General features: G+C 45.7%; 1 protein-coding gene across 2 annotated transcripts in view; it reads right to left on the reverse strand.

Annotated features, from left to right (window-relative positions):
- Positions 1 to 13,954, reverse strand: part of ctnna2 (catenin (cadherin-associated protein), alpha 2) — a 1,308,817-nt gene that overhangs the window by 132,786 nt on the left and 1,162,077 nt on the right. For both annotated transcript variants that reach the window (XM_080195424.1, XM_080195512.1), the window contains one exon: positions 3,852 to 3,957. In XM_080195424.1, coding sequence (XP_080051550.1) covers positions 3,852 to 3,957 — 106 coding nt within the window. The remainder of the gene's footprint in view (positions 1 to 3,851; positions 3,958 to 13,954) is intronic.

A 13,954-nucleotide genomic window follows, 5' to 3' on the forward strand; every position in this document is an offset into this window, starting at 1 on the left:
GACGTTCCCAGTCCCTGTAATCTCCTAGTCCAACCTATGCTTCCTAATTCTCTCCTAATAGCCTCATAATTACCCTTCCCCCAGCTAAAACTACTGACCTGAGGTTCATCCCTTTCCATCACTAAGGTGAACGTAACCGAATTGTGGTCACTATCACCAAAATGCACACCAACTTCCAAGTCTAGCACCTGGTCTGGCTCATTTCCCAGCACCAAATCCAATATAGCCTCACCTCTAGTTGGCCTATCTACATACTGAGTCAAAAAACCTTCCTGCACGCTTTGTACAAAAACTGACCCCTCTAACAAGCTAGAGCTATAGCAATTCCAATCAATATTAGTAAAGTTAAAATCCCCCATAACAATTACCCTATTACTTTCACTCCTAACCAGGATCGTCTCCACAATCCTTTCCTCAACCTCTCTAGAACTTTTAGGAGGTCTATAAAAGACTCCCAACAGGGTGACCTCTCCTCTCCTATTTCTAATCTCCTCCCATACTACCTCAACAGACAAGTCCTCATCAAACTTCCTCTCTGACACTGTGATACAGTCCTTGACCAATAATGCTACCCCACCCCCCCTTCTACCTCCTTCCCTACTCCGACTAAATCATTTGAACCCCGGGACCTGCAACAACCATTCCTGACCCTGCTCTATCCATGTCTCTGAAATGGCTACAACATCAAAGTCCCAGGTACTGATCCACGCTGCAAGTTCATCCACTTTATTGCGAATACTCCTCGCATTAAAGTATACGCATTTCAAACCCTGCTCCGCCCCACCCCCACAATGCTGTGCATTGCAGTCCCCATCTATGCCCCCCTCACTTTCACCCCCTCTACTCAGGATCCCAGCCCCCTCCGATGTCCCGAAAGGATGTCCCGAAGCATGGTACATTGGGGAGACCGTGCAGACGCTACGACAACGGATGAATGAACATCGCTCGACAATCACCAGGCAAGACTGTTCCCTGCCTGTTGGCGAACACTTCAGTGGTCACGGGCATTCAGCCTCTGACCTTCGGGTAAGCATTCTCCAAGGCGGCCTTCACGACACATGACTGCGCAGAGTCACTGAGCAGAGACTGATAGCCAAGTTCCGCACACATGAGGACGGTCTCAACAGGGATCTTGGGTTCATGTCGCACTATCTGTAACCCCCGTGACTTGCCTGGGTTTGCAAAACCTCACTTACTGTACTGTCTGGAGACAATACACATCGCTTTAACCTGTGATCAGTGCTCCTTCCACTCACATTGTCAGCCACTTCAGGTCTTGAACAGCAGGTTAGGTGTAAGGATTCGCATTCTAATCAGTAATCTCTAAACTGTCTGTGCTCTATATGCTCCGTCTGAGGCCAGAACTCTCCATTCACCTGACGAAGAGAGAAACCTCAAAAGCTTGTGAGTCTATTATCAAATAAATCGGTTGGACTAAAACCTGGTGTTGTCAGACTTTTTACTGTGTTTACGCCAGTCCAACGCCGGCATACCCACATCATTCTTTGACCTTGCCAGCTCACCTCTGATCCCATTCAACTTCACTTTCTGCACCATTCTGCCATAGGGGACCTTGTCAAAAGCCTTACTGAAGACCATGTAGACAACATCCACTTCCTCACCCTCATCAATCATCTTTGTCACTTCTGCGGAAAACTCGATGAAGTTCGTGAGAAACGATCTCCTCTTCATAAAACCATGTTGCTTCTCACTAATAAGTCCACTTATTTCCAAGTGGTAATAAATCCTGTCTCAATGAACTCTCTCCAATAATTTCCCTACCATGGATGTAAGGCTCACCGGCCTGTAATTACCTGGATTATTCTTGCTACCCTTCTTAAACAAAGGAATAACATTAACTCTGGGACCTCCTCTGTAGCCATTGAGGATTCAAAGGTTTCTCTCAAGGCCCCAGCAATTTCCTTCCTTGCCTCTGTCAGTATTCTGGGGTATATCCGATCAGGCCTGAGGGACTTATCTACCTTAGTGTTCCTCAAGAACCCCAATACTTCCTCCTTTTTGATCTCAACATGACTCAAACTATCTACGCACCCTTTCCCAGGCTCATCATCCACCAAGTCCTTCTCTTTGGTGAATACTGACGCAAAGTACTCATTTAATACTCATCCATTTCTACGCATAGATTCCTTCCCTTGTCCCTGATTGGGCCAACCCTATCCCTGCCTACCCTCTTGCTCTTTATGTATGTATAAAAAGCCTTACGATTTTCCTTAATCCTGCTGGCAACACTTTTTCGTGACCCTTTTTAGCTCTCCTTACTCTTTGCTTAAGTTTCTTTCTACTTTCCTTGTATTCCGCACTTGCTTCCTCTGTACCCAGCCATCAAGCTTTGACAAATGCTTCCTTCTTCTCTTTGACTAAGCTCACAATATCTCTCGTTATCCAAGGTTCCCAAAACTTGCTACACTTATCCAGTATCCTTACAGGAATGTGCCAGTCCAGAATCCCTATCAACTTACACTTAAAAGCGTCCCACATGCCAGATGTTGATCCATTTTCAGACATGCCAGTAGTTGGGGAATGTCTGGACATGTCTGAAAATGGCATTGGTCAATAGCTTGACATTGTGCTCTGTTGATTATGTACCCAAATGGGTGCCAGAGTGTGGCGACTGGGGGATTTTCACAGTAACTTCACTGCAGTATTAATGTGAACACTGGTGTTCATCGTAAATACAGTGTTCATGTTAATGCTACTTGCAATATGGTGGCGCAATGGTTAGCACCAGGGACCCGGGTTCAATTCCAGCTTTGGGTCACTGTGTGGAATCTGCACATTCTCCTCATGTCTGCATGGGTTTTCTCTGGATGCTTCGGTTTCCTCCCCCAAAACAAAGATGTGCGGGTTAGGTTGATTGGCCATGCTAAATTGCCCCTTAGTGTCAGAGGGATTAACAGGGTAAACATGTGGGTTATGGGGATAGGGCCTGGGTGGGATTGTGGTCAGTGCAGACTTGATGGGCCAAATGGCCTCCTTTTGCAATGTAGATTGTATAATAATTAAACTTTAATGGCTTTAACTGGCCCTTTAATTGTCCATATGCTTGCATCCAGTTTGCACAAGTGATCACCAATCTCAAAGTCTCACACATGCCCAATAACATCAGGAAATGCTCCTGACATCTTCCCATGCCACTTTACGTGGGGCGCACGCCCAGGCCAGATGTGTAAAATTGTGGCCATTTTCTCTTCACTGCAGCTCTCTCCTGAACATCAGAAATATTTTCATTCTGATACTGCGTTGCCACTCCCTGTGCAACAAGTGGGGCTCTAGACACGGGCAATTATGAATAATTTCAAGCTAAACCCATGGAATTGAAGACTCTTCCCAAATCTCACATTCCAAATTTCCACATTGATTTCAGAAGAGAGTAAGACTGGGCCGAGCGCAAAACAGATGTAGTGCCTGACTATGTGTTTCCCAGTGGGTGCCATGGTGTGGAGATGCCAGTGTTTGACTGCGGTGGGCAGAGTGAGAAGTCTCACTACACCAGATCAAAGTCCAACAGGTTTATTTGGAATCACGAGCTTTCGGAGCACTGTCCCTTTATCAGGCCCACTGACCTGATGAAGGAGCAGTGCTCTGAAGGCTCGTGATACCAAGTCAACCTGTTGGACTGTAACCTGGTGTTGTGAGACTTCTGACTGTCCCAATGGGTGGGTTCAGTTCAAACTGCCCCCAATCAGATGACCAATGTCTTCTGCTTGTGCAAGTGTTCAACAATCAGGAAACTGTAAGGAAAAAGAGTAGGCCCATCACTGTCACTGATCCCTCACCATCGCATGTGACCACTCGATCACCCGTTAATGTTACATAAGCAAATGCACTACCTGGTCAGCCACAGCTCGAGCTAGTTTATCCATCCTAGACCCTGCTTCCGCGATCTTCTTTGCTGCGTTGATGACATCGGATGTATTTTTTAGCGGACCCTTGCCCCTACAAGATATTGGAAAACAAAATGAAGAAATAAGTGAATCTTCTAGTTTAGGAAAAGAAAATGACAACAAAATTATTTTTTGAAGTAAAATTTAGAATTTTTGTTATTATTGGACTGGGATTTTGCAAAAGTCTTTACACATAATTTCTGGGAACATTGAACCAACAAGACATCTCTCGGCGTGTGTAAGGAGGAAGAGAATTCTAGTGCAAGATAAAAGCAAATTACTGCGGCATCTGAAACCAGAAGAGAATAAGCTGGAGAATCTCAGCAGGTCTAGCAGCATCTGTAAGAAAAGAGCTGACGTTTCAAGTCCAGTTGATCCCTTGTCAAAGCTTTGACAAAGGGTCATCTGGACTTGAAACATCAGCTCTTTTCTCTCCTAATAGATGCTGCCAGACCTGCTGAGATTTTCTAGCATGTTCTCTTTTGAATTCTAGACCAACCCTGCATAACAATGAAGTTGAGGTGACAATAAGAACAGAATCTGCAGCAGCATCTGAAAAGGAAAATCCAGTTAGTATTTCATTAGAAGCACCAAAGTTAAGAAAGTGAGAGCGACGGGTTGGCCAAAGCAATTTGAGCAGTGGGAGGAGAACAGGACGAGGTGGGGTGGGAGAATAATCAAGATTTTAAAATGTTTTCAAAATCCCGCTATAGCCTTGCTTTTTCCCTATTTCTGTCATCTCCTCCCGGCCCACAAGTTCCTAGGTATCCAAATTCTTTCAAATCTGCTGTATTGGGCAACACCAATTTTAATCGCTCCACCATTGGCATGTCTACCCCTAGCTGCCAAGGCTCTAAGCTTTGGAAAATCGTCCTTAAACTCCTCGGCCTCTATGCATCTCTTTCCTCCTTTTAGGCAATTTTTAAAGCCTACAACTTTGACTTCACTTGCAAGCATCTTGCCTTGTTTTTATTTATATGGCTCGGTGTCAGGTTTTGTGTCAGAATGCTCCTGTGAAGTGCCTGAGGATGCTTGGTTATGTTACAAGTGCTGTGGTTAGCACAGTGGCACAGTGGTCAGCACTGCCACCTCACTAAAGACCCTGATTCGATTCCCAGCTTGGATCACTGCCTGTGTGGAGTTCGGAGGTTCTCTACGTGGATTTCCTCCAGGTGCTCTGGTTTCCTCCCACAGTCCAAAGATGTGCGGGTTAGGTTGATTGGCCATGCTAAAGTTGTCCCATAGTGTCAGGGGATTAGAGGGTAAATGTATGGAAGTAGGGCCTGGGTGGGATTGCAGTTGGTGCAGACTCGATGGGCTGAATGGCCTCCTTTGATACTGTAGGATTTCTATGATTCTTTGAGTCAAGCATTGCAAACAACTATTACAAAGGAAAGGGCATACCTATTAGGTTTAAGTAGCTTTGAATCCTACAAGGGTGAAAAGTATGGGACAACATACACAGCTATCTTAGCCAGTCATCCTTGTTTAATTATGATAAAGAGTTTCTACTCAAAATGTTCTCAAGGGTCTAAATTCTGCGATCGTTGAGTACATGGGAATGGCGGAACGAAAGGCACTTCCTGCTGCGATTAGCCCCCCAACAGCATGATTTCACACTGGTGGGCAATTTGCAGTCATCCAGAAAGACTCAGCACTGCCAGGTGTGGGATGGGGCAGGGCATGGAAATGGGTACGGGTTGTGAGAAGAGCATGGGCACAGAGACAAGTGAGAATGTGGGTGAGTGATCTGAAAGAGCTCCCTGAAGGTGCACAGCTGCTGTGGAGCTGCCTCACAGGGCCTGAGACCTCTGCAAATTAAATGAGATGAAAAAAATGCATCAAACTGTATCTTTTCAGCACATTTAAGCAGCTCACAGCAGAGCTCCAAAAAATACTAGTCCCCAGATATTTTCTTACTATATTTAACTTTGGACATTTCATCCAGCGCTGGAACGAGGTTGTAGCATATTTGTGCAGGCTGTCTGGCTGACTGGCCCCTCCTGCCAAAAGTTAAAGGGGATGGGCCTTGTAAAATTGCTTTGAATTGACTCCTTAATGGACTAAATTGCACATGCTTAACTGTTAATTGGGGTAGCACAGTGGCACAGTGGTTAGCACTACTGCCTCGCAGTGCCAGAGGCCCATGTTCGATTCCGGCCTTGGGTCATTGTCTGTGCGGAGTCTGCACGTTCTCCCCGTGTCTGTGTGGGTTCCTTCTGGGTGCTCCAGTTTCCTCCCACAGTCCAAAGATGTGAGGGTTATGTTGGTTGGCCATGCTAAATTAACCCTGGTGTCAGGGGCCTTAGCAGGGTAAAATATGAGGGGTTACTGGAATAGGGGCTGGGTGGGATTGTGGTCAGTGCAGACTCAATGGACTGAATGGCCTCCTTTTGCACTGTAGGGATTCTATGATTCTATTCTAATTGTTGGCAGGCTTGCTTTCGACTGGTGCGTGTGCCAGCTGCGTGCAATACCACGTGAGTGCACAATTATATTCGGACATGCATTCATCGTCTCCACTTACGAATTCACGTGCTGTCAGGTCAAACACATATCTCCTCAAACAATGTAAAATTCTGGCCAAGGGGTTGGAAGAGCCTTTAACCTCCATGTCTCTAAGCTTTGGTTTACTATTCCATTGGAAGGATGGTGCCTCTGATCATCATCCTTCCATGTGTCCTGGAGTGGAACTTGACTTGCACCCTTACAACTCAGAGGTGAGATCTTGTATCATCCACAAGTTTAACAATTAGACCACCTACATTCTTCTCCAAATCATTTATATATATATTACACACCAGAGTGTGTCCCGGCACTAATCCCTGTGGAACACCACTGATCACAGGTCTCCAGACAGGAAAACATCCTTTCACTGCTACTCTCTGTCTTCTATGACCAAGATGTGGAGATGCCGGCGTTGAACTGGGGTAAGCACAGTCCAAAGATGTGCGGGTTAGATTGATTGGCCATGCTAAGAAATTGCCCCTTAGTGTCCAGGAATATGTAAGTTAGGGGGATTAGTGGGTATAATATGTAGTGATATGGGGGTAGGGCCTAGGTGGGATTTTGTTCGGTGCAGACTTGATGGGCTGAAGGGCTTCTTTCTGCACTGTAGGGTTCTATGATTCACAGTAAGAAGTCTCACAACACCAGGTTAAAGTCCATCTGATGAAGGAGCAGTGCTCTGAAAGCTTGTGGCTTGTGCTGCCAAATAAACCTGTTGGACTTCAACTTCTTACTGTTCTATGATCAATCCAGCTCTTGAGTGGACCTACCCTTTCCCTCGCTACCCTCACAGCACCAGAGACCTGGGTTCCATTCCAAGCTTGGGTCACTGTCTGAGTGGAGTTTGCACACTCTGTCCGTGTGTGCATGGATTTCCTCCAGGTGCTCCGGTTTCCTCCCACAGTCCAAAGATGTGCGGGTTAAGTGGATTGGCCATGCTAAATTATCCCTTAATGTCAGTGGGACTAGCTTGGGTAAATGCATGGGATGATGGGGATAGGGTCTGGGTGGAATTGTGGTCGGTGCAGACACGAAGGGTTGAATGGTCTTCTTCTGCACTGTTGGATTCTATGATTCTCTTGGTTCTTATATACTTATAAAACATGTTGGGATTCTCCTAAACCCAGTTTGCCGAGAATGTTTCATGGCCCCTCGTGGCCCTCGTAACTCCTTGTTTAAGTGCTTCCCTGCCTCCCTTATACTCTTCGAGAGCTCTGTCTGTCTTTAGTTTCTTAAAGCTTACAAATGCCTCCTTTTTTCTTTTGACTTGTCTGAAATAGTGCCATGGGATTCTTTTACTCCGGCCTGAGGCCAGACAAAGCCTCACTGTAATGTTTATCCGAGAGACATCACATCCAGCTGCGCAGTACTCAGTGGTTGTGTGTTACTGGTGGTGGTTACATTCTGGCTGAAGTATACTTGCGTATCTGAAACAAATGCTTTCCTTCTAATAATGCCAGCTTTAACCTCCATGTCTCAGAGCCTTGGTTTACTATTCCATTGGAAGGATGGTGCCTCTGATGATGCAGCATTCCTATATGGAAGGATGAGGGGTGGGGGGGGGGGGGCGCGGGGGGGAATCTAATTGAAATTTACACACTACTGAGAGGCCTTGATAGAGTGGATGTGGAGAGGGTTTTCCACTAGTGGGAGAGACGAGAACTCGAGGGCACAACGTCAGAGTGAAGGGACATTCCTTTAAAACTGAGATGAGGAGGAATTTCTTCAGCCAGAGGGTGGTGAATCTGTGGAACTCATTGCCACAGAGGTCTGTGGAGGCCGGATCATTGACTGTCTTTAACGCAGAGATAGGTAGGTTCTTGATCAATAAGGGGACCAAGGATTATGGGGAGAAGGCAGAAAAATGGGGATGAGAATCATATCAATCATGACAGCGGGGTTATGGAAATAGGGCCAAGATGGGATTGTTGTCGGTGCAGACTCGATGGGCCAAATAGCCTCTGTCTGCACTGTAAGGATTCTATGATTGAATGGCAGAGCAGACTCGATAGACCGAATGGCCTAATTCTGCTCCTATCTCTTACAGTCTTATGGAATTGTCAGCCTCCTTCCATGTGTCCTGGGATGGAATTTGACTCACTCTCTTACGGCTCAGAGGTGAGAGCACTACCAACTGGGCCAAGCTGACTCAAACTCACAAACTGTTCCTGTTGAATTGCAGAACGGTAGCTTTGTGGGAAATGTAAGTGCGTCATTTCCTCAGGAATGAAGCAGATCGAATATTAAGCACCAGCCACCTGTTTGTCTCAATTCAAGACTGCAAATTAAGCCTCGAAGTGAATGCTGAAATTTATAACAGAATTTTATCAAATTCTTTGATCTACATTTCTCAGGGAGGCATTGGGGTTATTTTGGCCCTGGAGGGAGTGCAGAGGAGGTTTACTAGGCTGATACCGGAGTTGAGGGGATTGAGCTATGAGGAGAGGCTGAATAAACTAGGCTTGTACTCGTTAGAGTTTAGAAGAATGAGGGGAGATCTCATTGAGACGTATAAGATGATGAATGGGATGGATAGGATAGAGGTGGAGAGACTCTTCCCGCTCAAAAAAGACAGTAGGACTAGGGGGCACAGCCTCAAGATAAAGGGGAGGCGGTTTAGAACGGAGTTGAGGAGGAACTTCTTCACTCAAAGGGTGGTGAATCTCTGGAATTCTCTGCCCGTTGAAGTGGTGGAGGCTGCCTCGCTAAATATTTTTAAGAAGCGGGTTGATGGGTTCTTGATAAGAGAGGGGATTAAGGGTTATGGGGAGAGGGCGGGAAAGTGGAACTGAGCCACAACAGATCAGCCATGATCTTATTGAATGGCGGGGCAGGCTCGAAGGGCTAGATGGCCTACTCCTGCTCCTATTTCTTATGTTCTTATGTTCTTATGTTTTCAACGCACTCTGGGGGCAAGTGCAGATTCAGATGCAGATTGAAGACTGCGTTCCTAGATCTCAAAACCTCCAGATCGCGCTCACATTTTCAAAGCAAGTGTGAGACAGAGAGAGTCAGGAACCTGAAAAGCTACTTGAGGAACTTGTTTGTGTCCCAGGGAGAGTGAATGCAATTTTCAATTTGTAGATCAGTGAGTCCAAGCTGGCCGATACACAGTGGTGCACAGCTGTTGGGTTCAATGCGGGCACAAACTGAAGTTTATTTTAACACGGTGAAAAATCTCGGCACCTTGGGGATTGTGTGCTGGATTGAGGATGATGCCTTTCATTTGGCCAAGTGGCCACTTGCATGCACGGTGAGACTGCAGGCCCTCTGAAGTGCTGCTGCCTCCTCTTCTCTGCAAGGCAGTGGCATGGCTGCCATCTGCCTTTGTCCCTCCCACTCTGTCAGCAGCTGCTGCCGCCTGGTAATAACGCTGGGCACTGCCAATTGGGCACGTCTTCCACACAACGCAGGAAATAGAGGCAGGAGTGGACCTCCAGGCCCTTCAATGGCATGGTGGCACAGTGATTAGCACTGCTGCCCCACAGAGCCAGGGACCAGGGTTCAATTCCTGGCTCGGGTCATTGTCTGTGTGGAGTTTGCATGTTTTCCCCGTGTCTGTGGGGGTTTCCACCGGGTGCTCCGGTTTCCTTCCACAGTCCAGAGATATGCGGGTTAGGCTGATTGGTCATGCTAAACTGTCTCTTAATGTCATGGGGACTAGCAAAGTTAAATGCTACGGGGATAGGGTCAGGATGGGATTGTGGTCAGTGCTGACTCGATGGGCCAAATGGCCTCCTTCTGCATTGTAGGGATTCTATGATTCAAGCCTGCCTCACCATTCAATACAATCATGGGTGACCTATGCTGGTCTCAACTCCTTTTCCGTGCCATTTCCCCACAGCCCACTATTCCTCAATGTATCAAATATCTATCCACCTCCACTCTAAATACTCCTAATGATCTGGCCTGCACTACCCTTCGGGGCAGAGGGTTCCAGAGATTCACTACCCTCTGCGAGAGGAAATTCCGCAGTTTTAAATGACGACCTCTGACCCAATTAGAACATTTACATTTAAAGGTAGCATTGTGTGAGCGACACAGATAAAGTACATTCCTACTCTTTGTTACCAGTTTTCTATCAATCTCAATACCATACCCCAATCCAATGTGCTTTCACTTTACATGCCAATCTCTGATGTGGGACTTCGTCAAAAGCCTTCTGCAAGTCCAAAAGGGCCACATTCACTGGCTCCCTCTCATTAACACTACTTGTTACATCCTCAAAGAGTTCCAGTAGATTTGTCAAGTCACCAATTTAAGATGAGAGATGAGGAGGAATTTCTTCTCTCAGAGACTGATGAATCTGTGGAATTCCTTACCACAGAGGGCTGTAGAAGTTGGGTTATTATGTATGTTAAAGGTTCAGACAGGCAGATTTTTAATCAGTAAGGCAATTTTACTGCTTATCACAGAATCACAGAATTCTACAGAGCAGAAGGAGGCCATTCGGCCCATCAAGTCTGCATGGACCATTATCCCACCTGGCCTTATCCCCATAACCCCATGCACATACCCTCGCTAGTCCCCTGACACGAACGGCCAATTTAGCATGGCCAATCCACATGACCCACAAATCTTTGGACTGTAGGAGGAAACCGGAGCACCTCGAGGAAACCCACACTGTCATGGGGAGAATGTGCAAATTCCACACAGACAGTGACCCAAGCTGGGAATCGAACCCGGGTCCCTGGTGCTCTGAGGCAACAGTGCTAACCACTGTGCCACCGTGATGCTCCATTGTTATGGGGATAAGGCAGGGGAAATGGAGTTGGCAATTATCATATCAGATCAGTCATGATCTCATTGAATGGCAGGGCATATTGGCTGAATGGCTTGCTTTTGCTCTTACATATTATGGTCTTTTGTAAGGGGTCAGGTTCCCCATCCAATCTGAAAATCAATTAGAACAGATTAGATTCGCTCACTCTTTAGTTTTCTTTAATTCCGAGGCTGAGATTTATAACCAACTTACATTTCACTCTTGTGGTTTCCATTGTCGTCAGAAGTCTCGTTATTTAACAAGCGTCTTATAACTCACTCAAGTGCTCATCATTCTGCAGATACCCAGCCAAATTTTTCAAACAATGCCGAAAAGAGTTAAAGGGCAACTCATAAAAATAGTGAAGAGTTTTAAAGCACCATCTGCGCTTGTAATGATTATCATTTGAGCTAGATTTATTTTATGTATTACATTTTAATTAAGTTGTTCCCTGTATTGCGCCATAATAGGATCTAAAGTAATAATGAGTAGAATACCCGATATCCCAGGTACGAGGGAAAACTTCACAACTCCTGGCTCCCTTTGTTACTATGAGAAATTAAGAATTCACTGGATTTTACTTGACCCACTTATATATTCTCTGTTTATTTTAAGAACATGTTAATACGGTGCACAGTGATTAGCGCTGCTGTCTCAAAGCGCGAGGGACTCAGGTTTGATTCCCAGCTCAGGTCACTATCTGTGCAGAGTTTGCACATTCTCTCTGTGTCTGCGTGGGTTTCCTCTGGGTACTCCGGTTTCCTCTCATACTCCAAAGATGTGTGGGTTAGGTGGATTGGCCATGCTGAATTGATCCTTCGTGTCAGGGGTACTAGCTAGGGTAAATACATGGAGCTATGGGGATAGGGCCTGGGGGGGTATTGTGGTCAGTGCTGACTCGATGGGCCGAAAGGTCTCCTTCTGCACTGTAGGATTCTATGATTCTATGAACAGGACAAGCACATTGAAAGTTCAGTGCTGCAGCTCTAGAATTCCAATTAGGAAAGATAAAGGCTCTAATACTGAAATTCCATCACTTCTCCACCCTCCCTCCAACCCATCCCCACTCCTAGCTCCCATCCTCTGAAGATTAGACTTATATTGAGAATGTGGAAAATTACCCAGCTATGACCTCTAAACAAGGAATAGGAGAAAGCCAACCTGCGCAATTACCTCCATCTGCCTCCCATCCCATCAATCTACTCTGATCAGCAATAAAGTGATGGAAAGGGTCATCAAAAGTGCTATGAAGCAACATTTGCTTAGCAATAACCTGTTTACTGACGTTCAATTTGGGTCCCACCAGAGTAATTCAGCTCCTGACCTCATGACAGCCTTAGTTCAAAGGTAGACAAAAGAGGTGAACTCCAGAGGTGAGGTGAGAGTCATTGTCCTTAATATTTAGGCAGCATTTAACTGAGAATGGTATCAAGAATCCCGAGCAAAAGATCATAAAACGTAAAAGCAGAAGTAGGCCTTTCGGCCCATCTGCCCTGCCATTCAATGAGATCATGACTGAACTGATATGATAATCCTCAACTCAATTTTCCCCGCCTTATCCCCATAACCCTTGATTCCCTTACTGATTAAAAATCTCTCTAGCTGAACCTTTAACATACTTAATGATCCAATCCCTACAGCCCTCTGTGGTAAGGAATTCCAGAGATTCAATGTCCTCTGAGAGAAGAAATTCCTCCTCATCTCTGTCTTAAATTGGTGACTTGACAAATCCACTGGAATTCTTTCAGCATGCAACTAGTAGTGTTAGTGAGGGGGAGCCAGTGGATGTGGTCCTTTTGTACTTGCAGAAGGCTTTTGACAAAGTCCCACATAAGAGATTGGCATGTGAACTGAAAGCACATGGGATTGGGGTATTGTATTGAGATGGATAGAAAACTGGTTTTCAGGCAGGAAACAAAAAGTAGGAATAAACAGGTCTTTTTTCAATTGGCAGGCACTGACTAGTTGGGAGTCACAGGAATCAGTGCTGGGACCCCCACTGTTCACATTCCAAATTAATGATTTAGATGAAGGAACTAAAGAATGTGCAACTGGAAAGAATGCAGAAGAGATTTATTAGGATGCTACTGGGACTTGATGATTTGAGTTAGAAGGAGAGGCTGGATAGACTGGGATTTTTTTCTCTGGAGTGTAGGAGGCTGAGGGGTGATCTTATAGACGTCTATAAAATAATGAGGGGCATAGACAAGGTAGATAGTCAATATCTTTTCCCAAAGGTAGGGAAGTCTAAAACTAGAGGGCATAAGTTTAAGGTGAGAGGGGAGAAATACAAAAGGGTCCAGAGGGCAATTTTTTCACACAGCAGGTGGTGAGTATCTGGAACAAGTTGTCAGAGGTAGTAGTAGAGGTGGGTACAATTTTGTCTTTTAAAAATCATTTAGACAGTTACATGAGCAAAATGGCTAGAGACAGATATGGGCCAAACATGGGCATTTGGGACTAGCTTATGGGTTAAAAAAAGGGGCGACATGGACAAGTTGGGCCGAAGAGTCTTTTCCCACGCCGTAAACCTCTATGACTCCATGACACAAATCCAGTTGGGAGGGTGAGCTACGAGGAGGTTGCAGAGATCCTTGATCAATAATGGGATCAAGGGTTACAGGGAGAAGGCAGGAGAATGGGGGTGAGAATCATATCAGCCATGATTGAATGGCAAAGCATGACTCAATGGGCTGAATGGCCTAATTCTGCTCCGATACCTTATGGTCTTATGGAATTGTCAGCCTCCTTCCATGTGTCCTGAGATAGAATTTGACTC

Source organism: Carcharhinus amblyrhynchos, chromosome 1 (genome assembly GCF_965287045.1).
Source record: "Carcharhinus amblyrhynchos chromosome 1, sCarAmb.v2.hapA, whole genome shotgun sequence".
Lineage (NCBI taxonomy): Eukaryota > Metazoa > Chordata > Chondrichthyes > Carcharhiniformes > Carcharhinidae > Carcharhinus > Carcharhinus amblyrhynchos.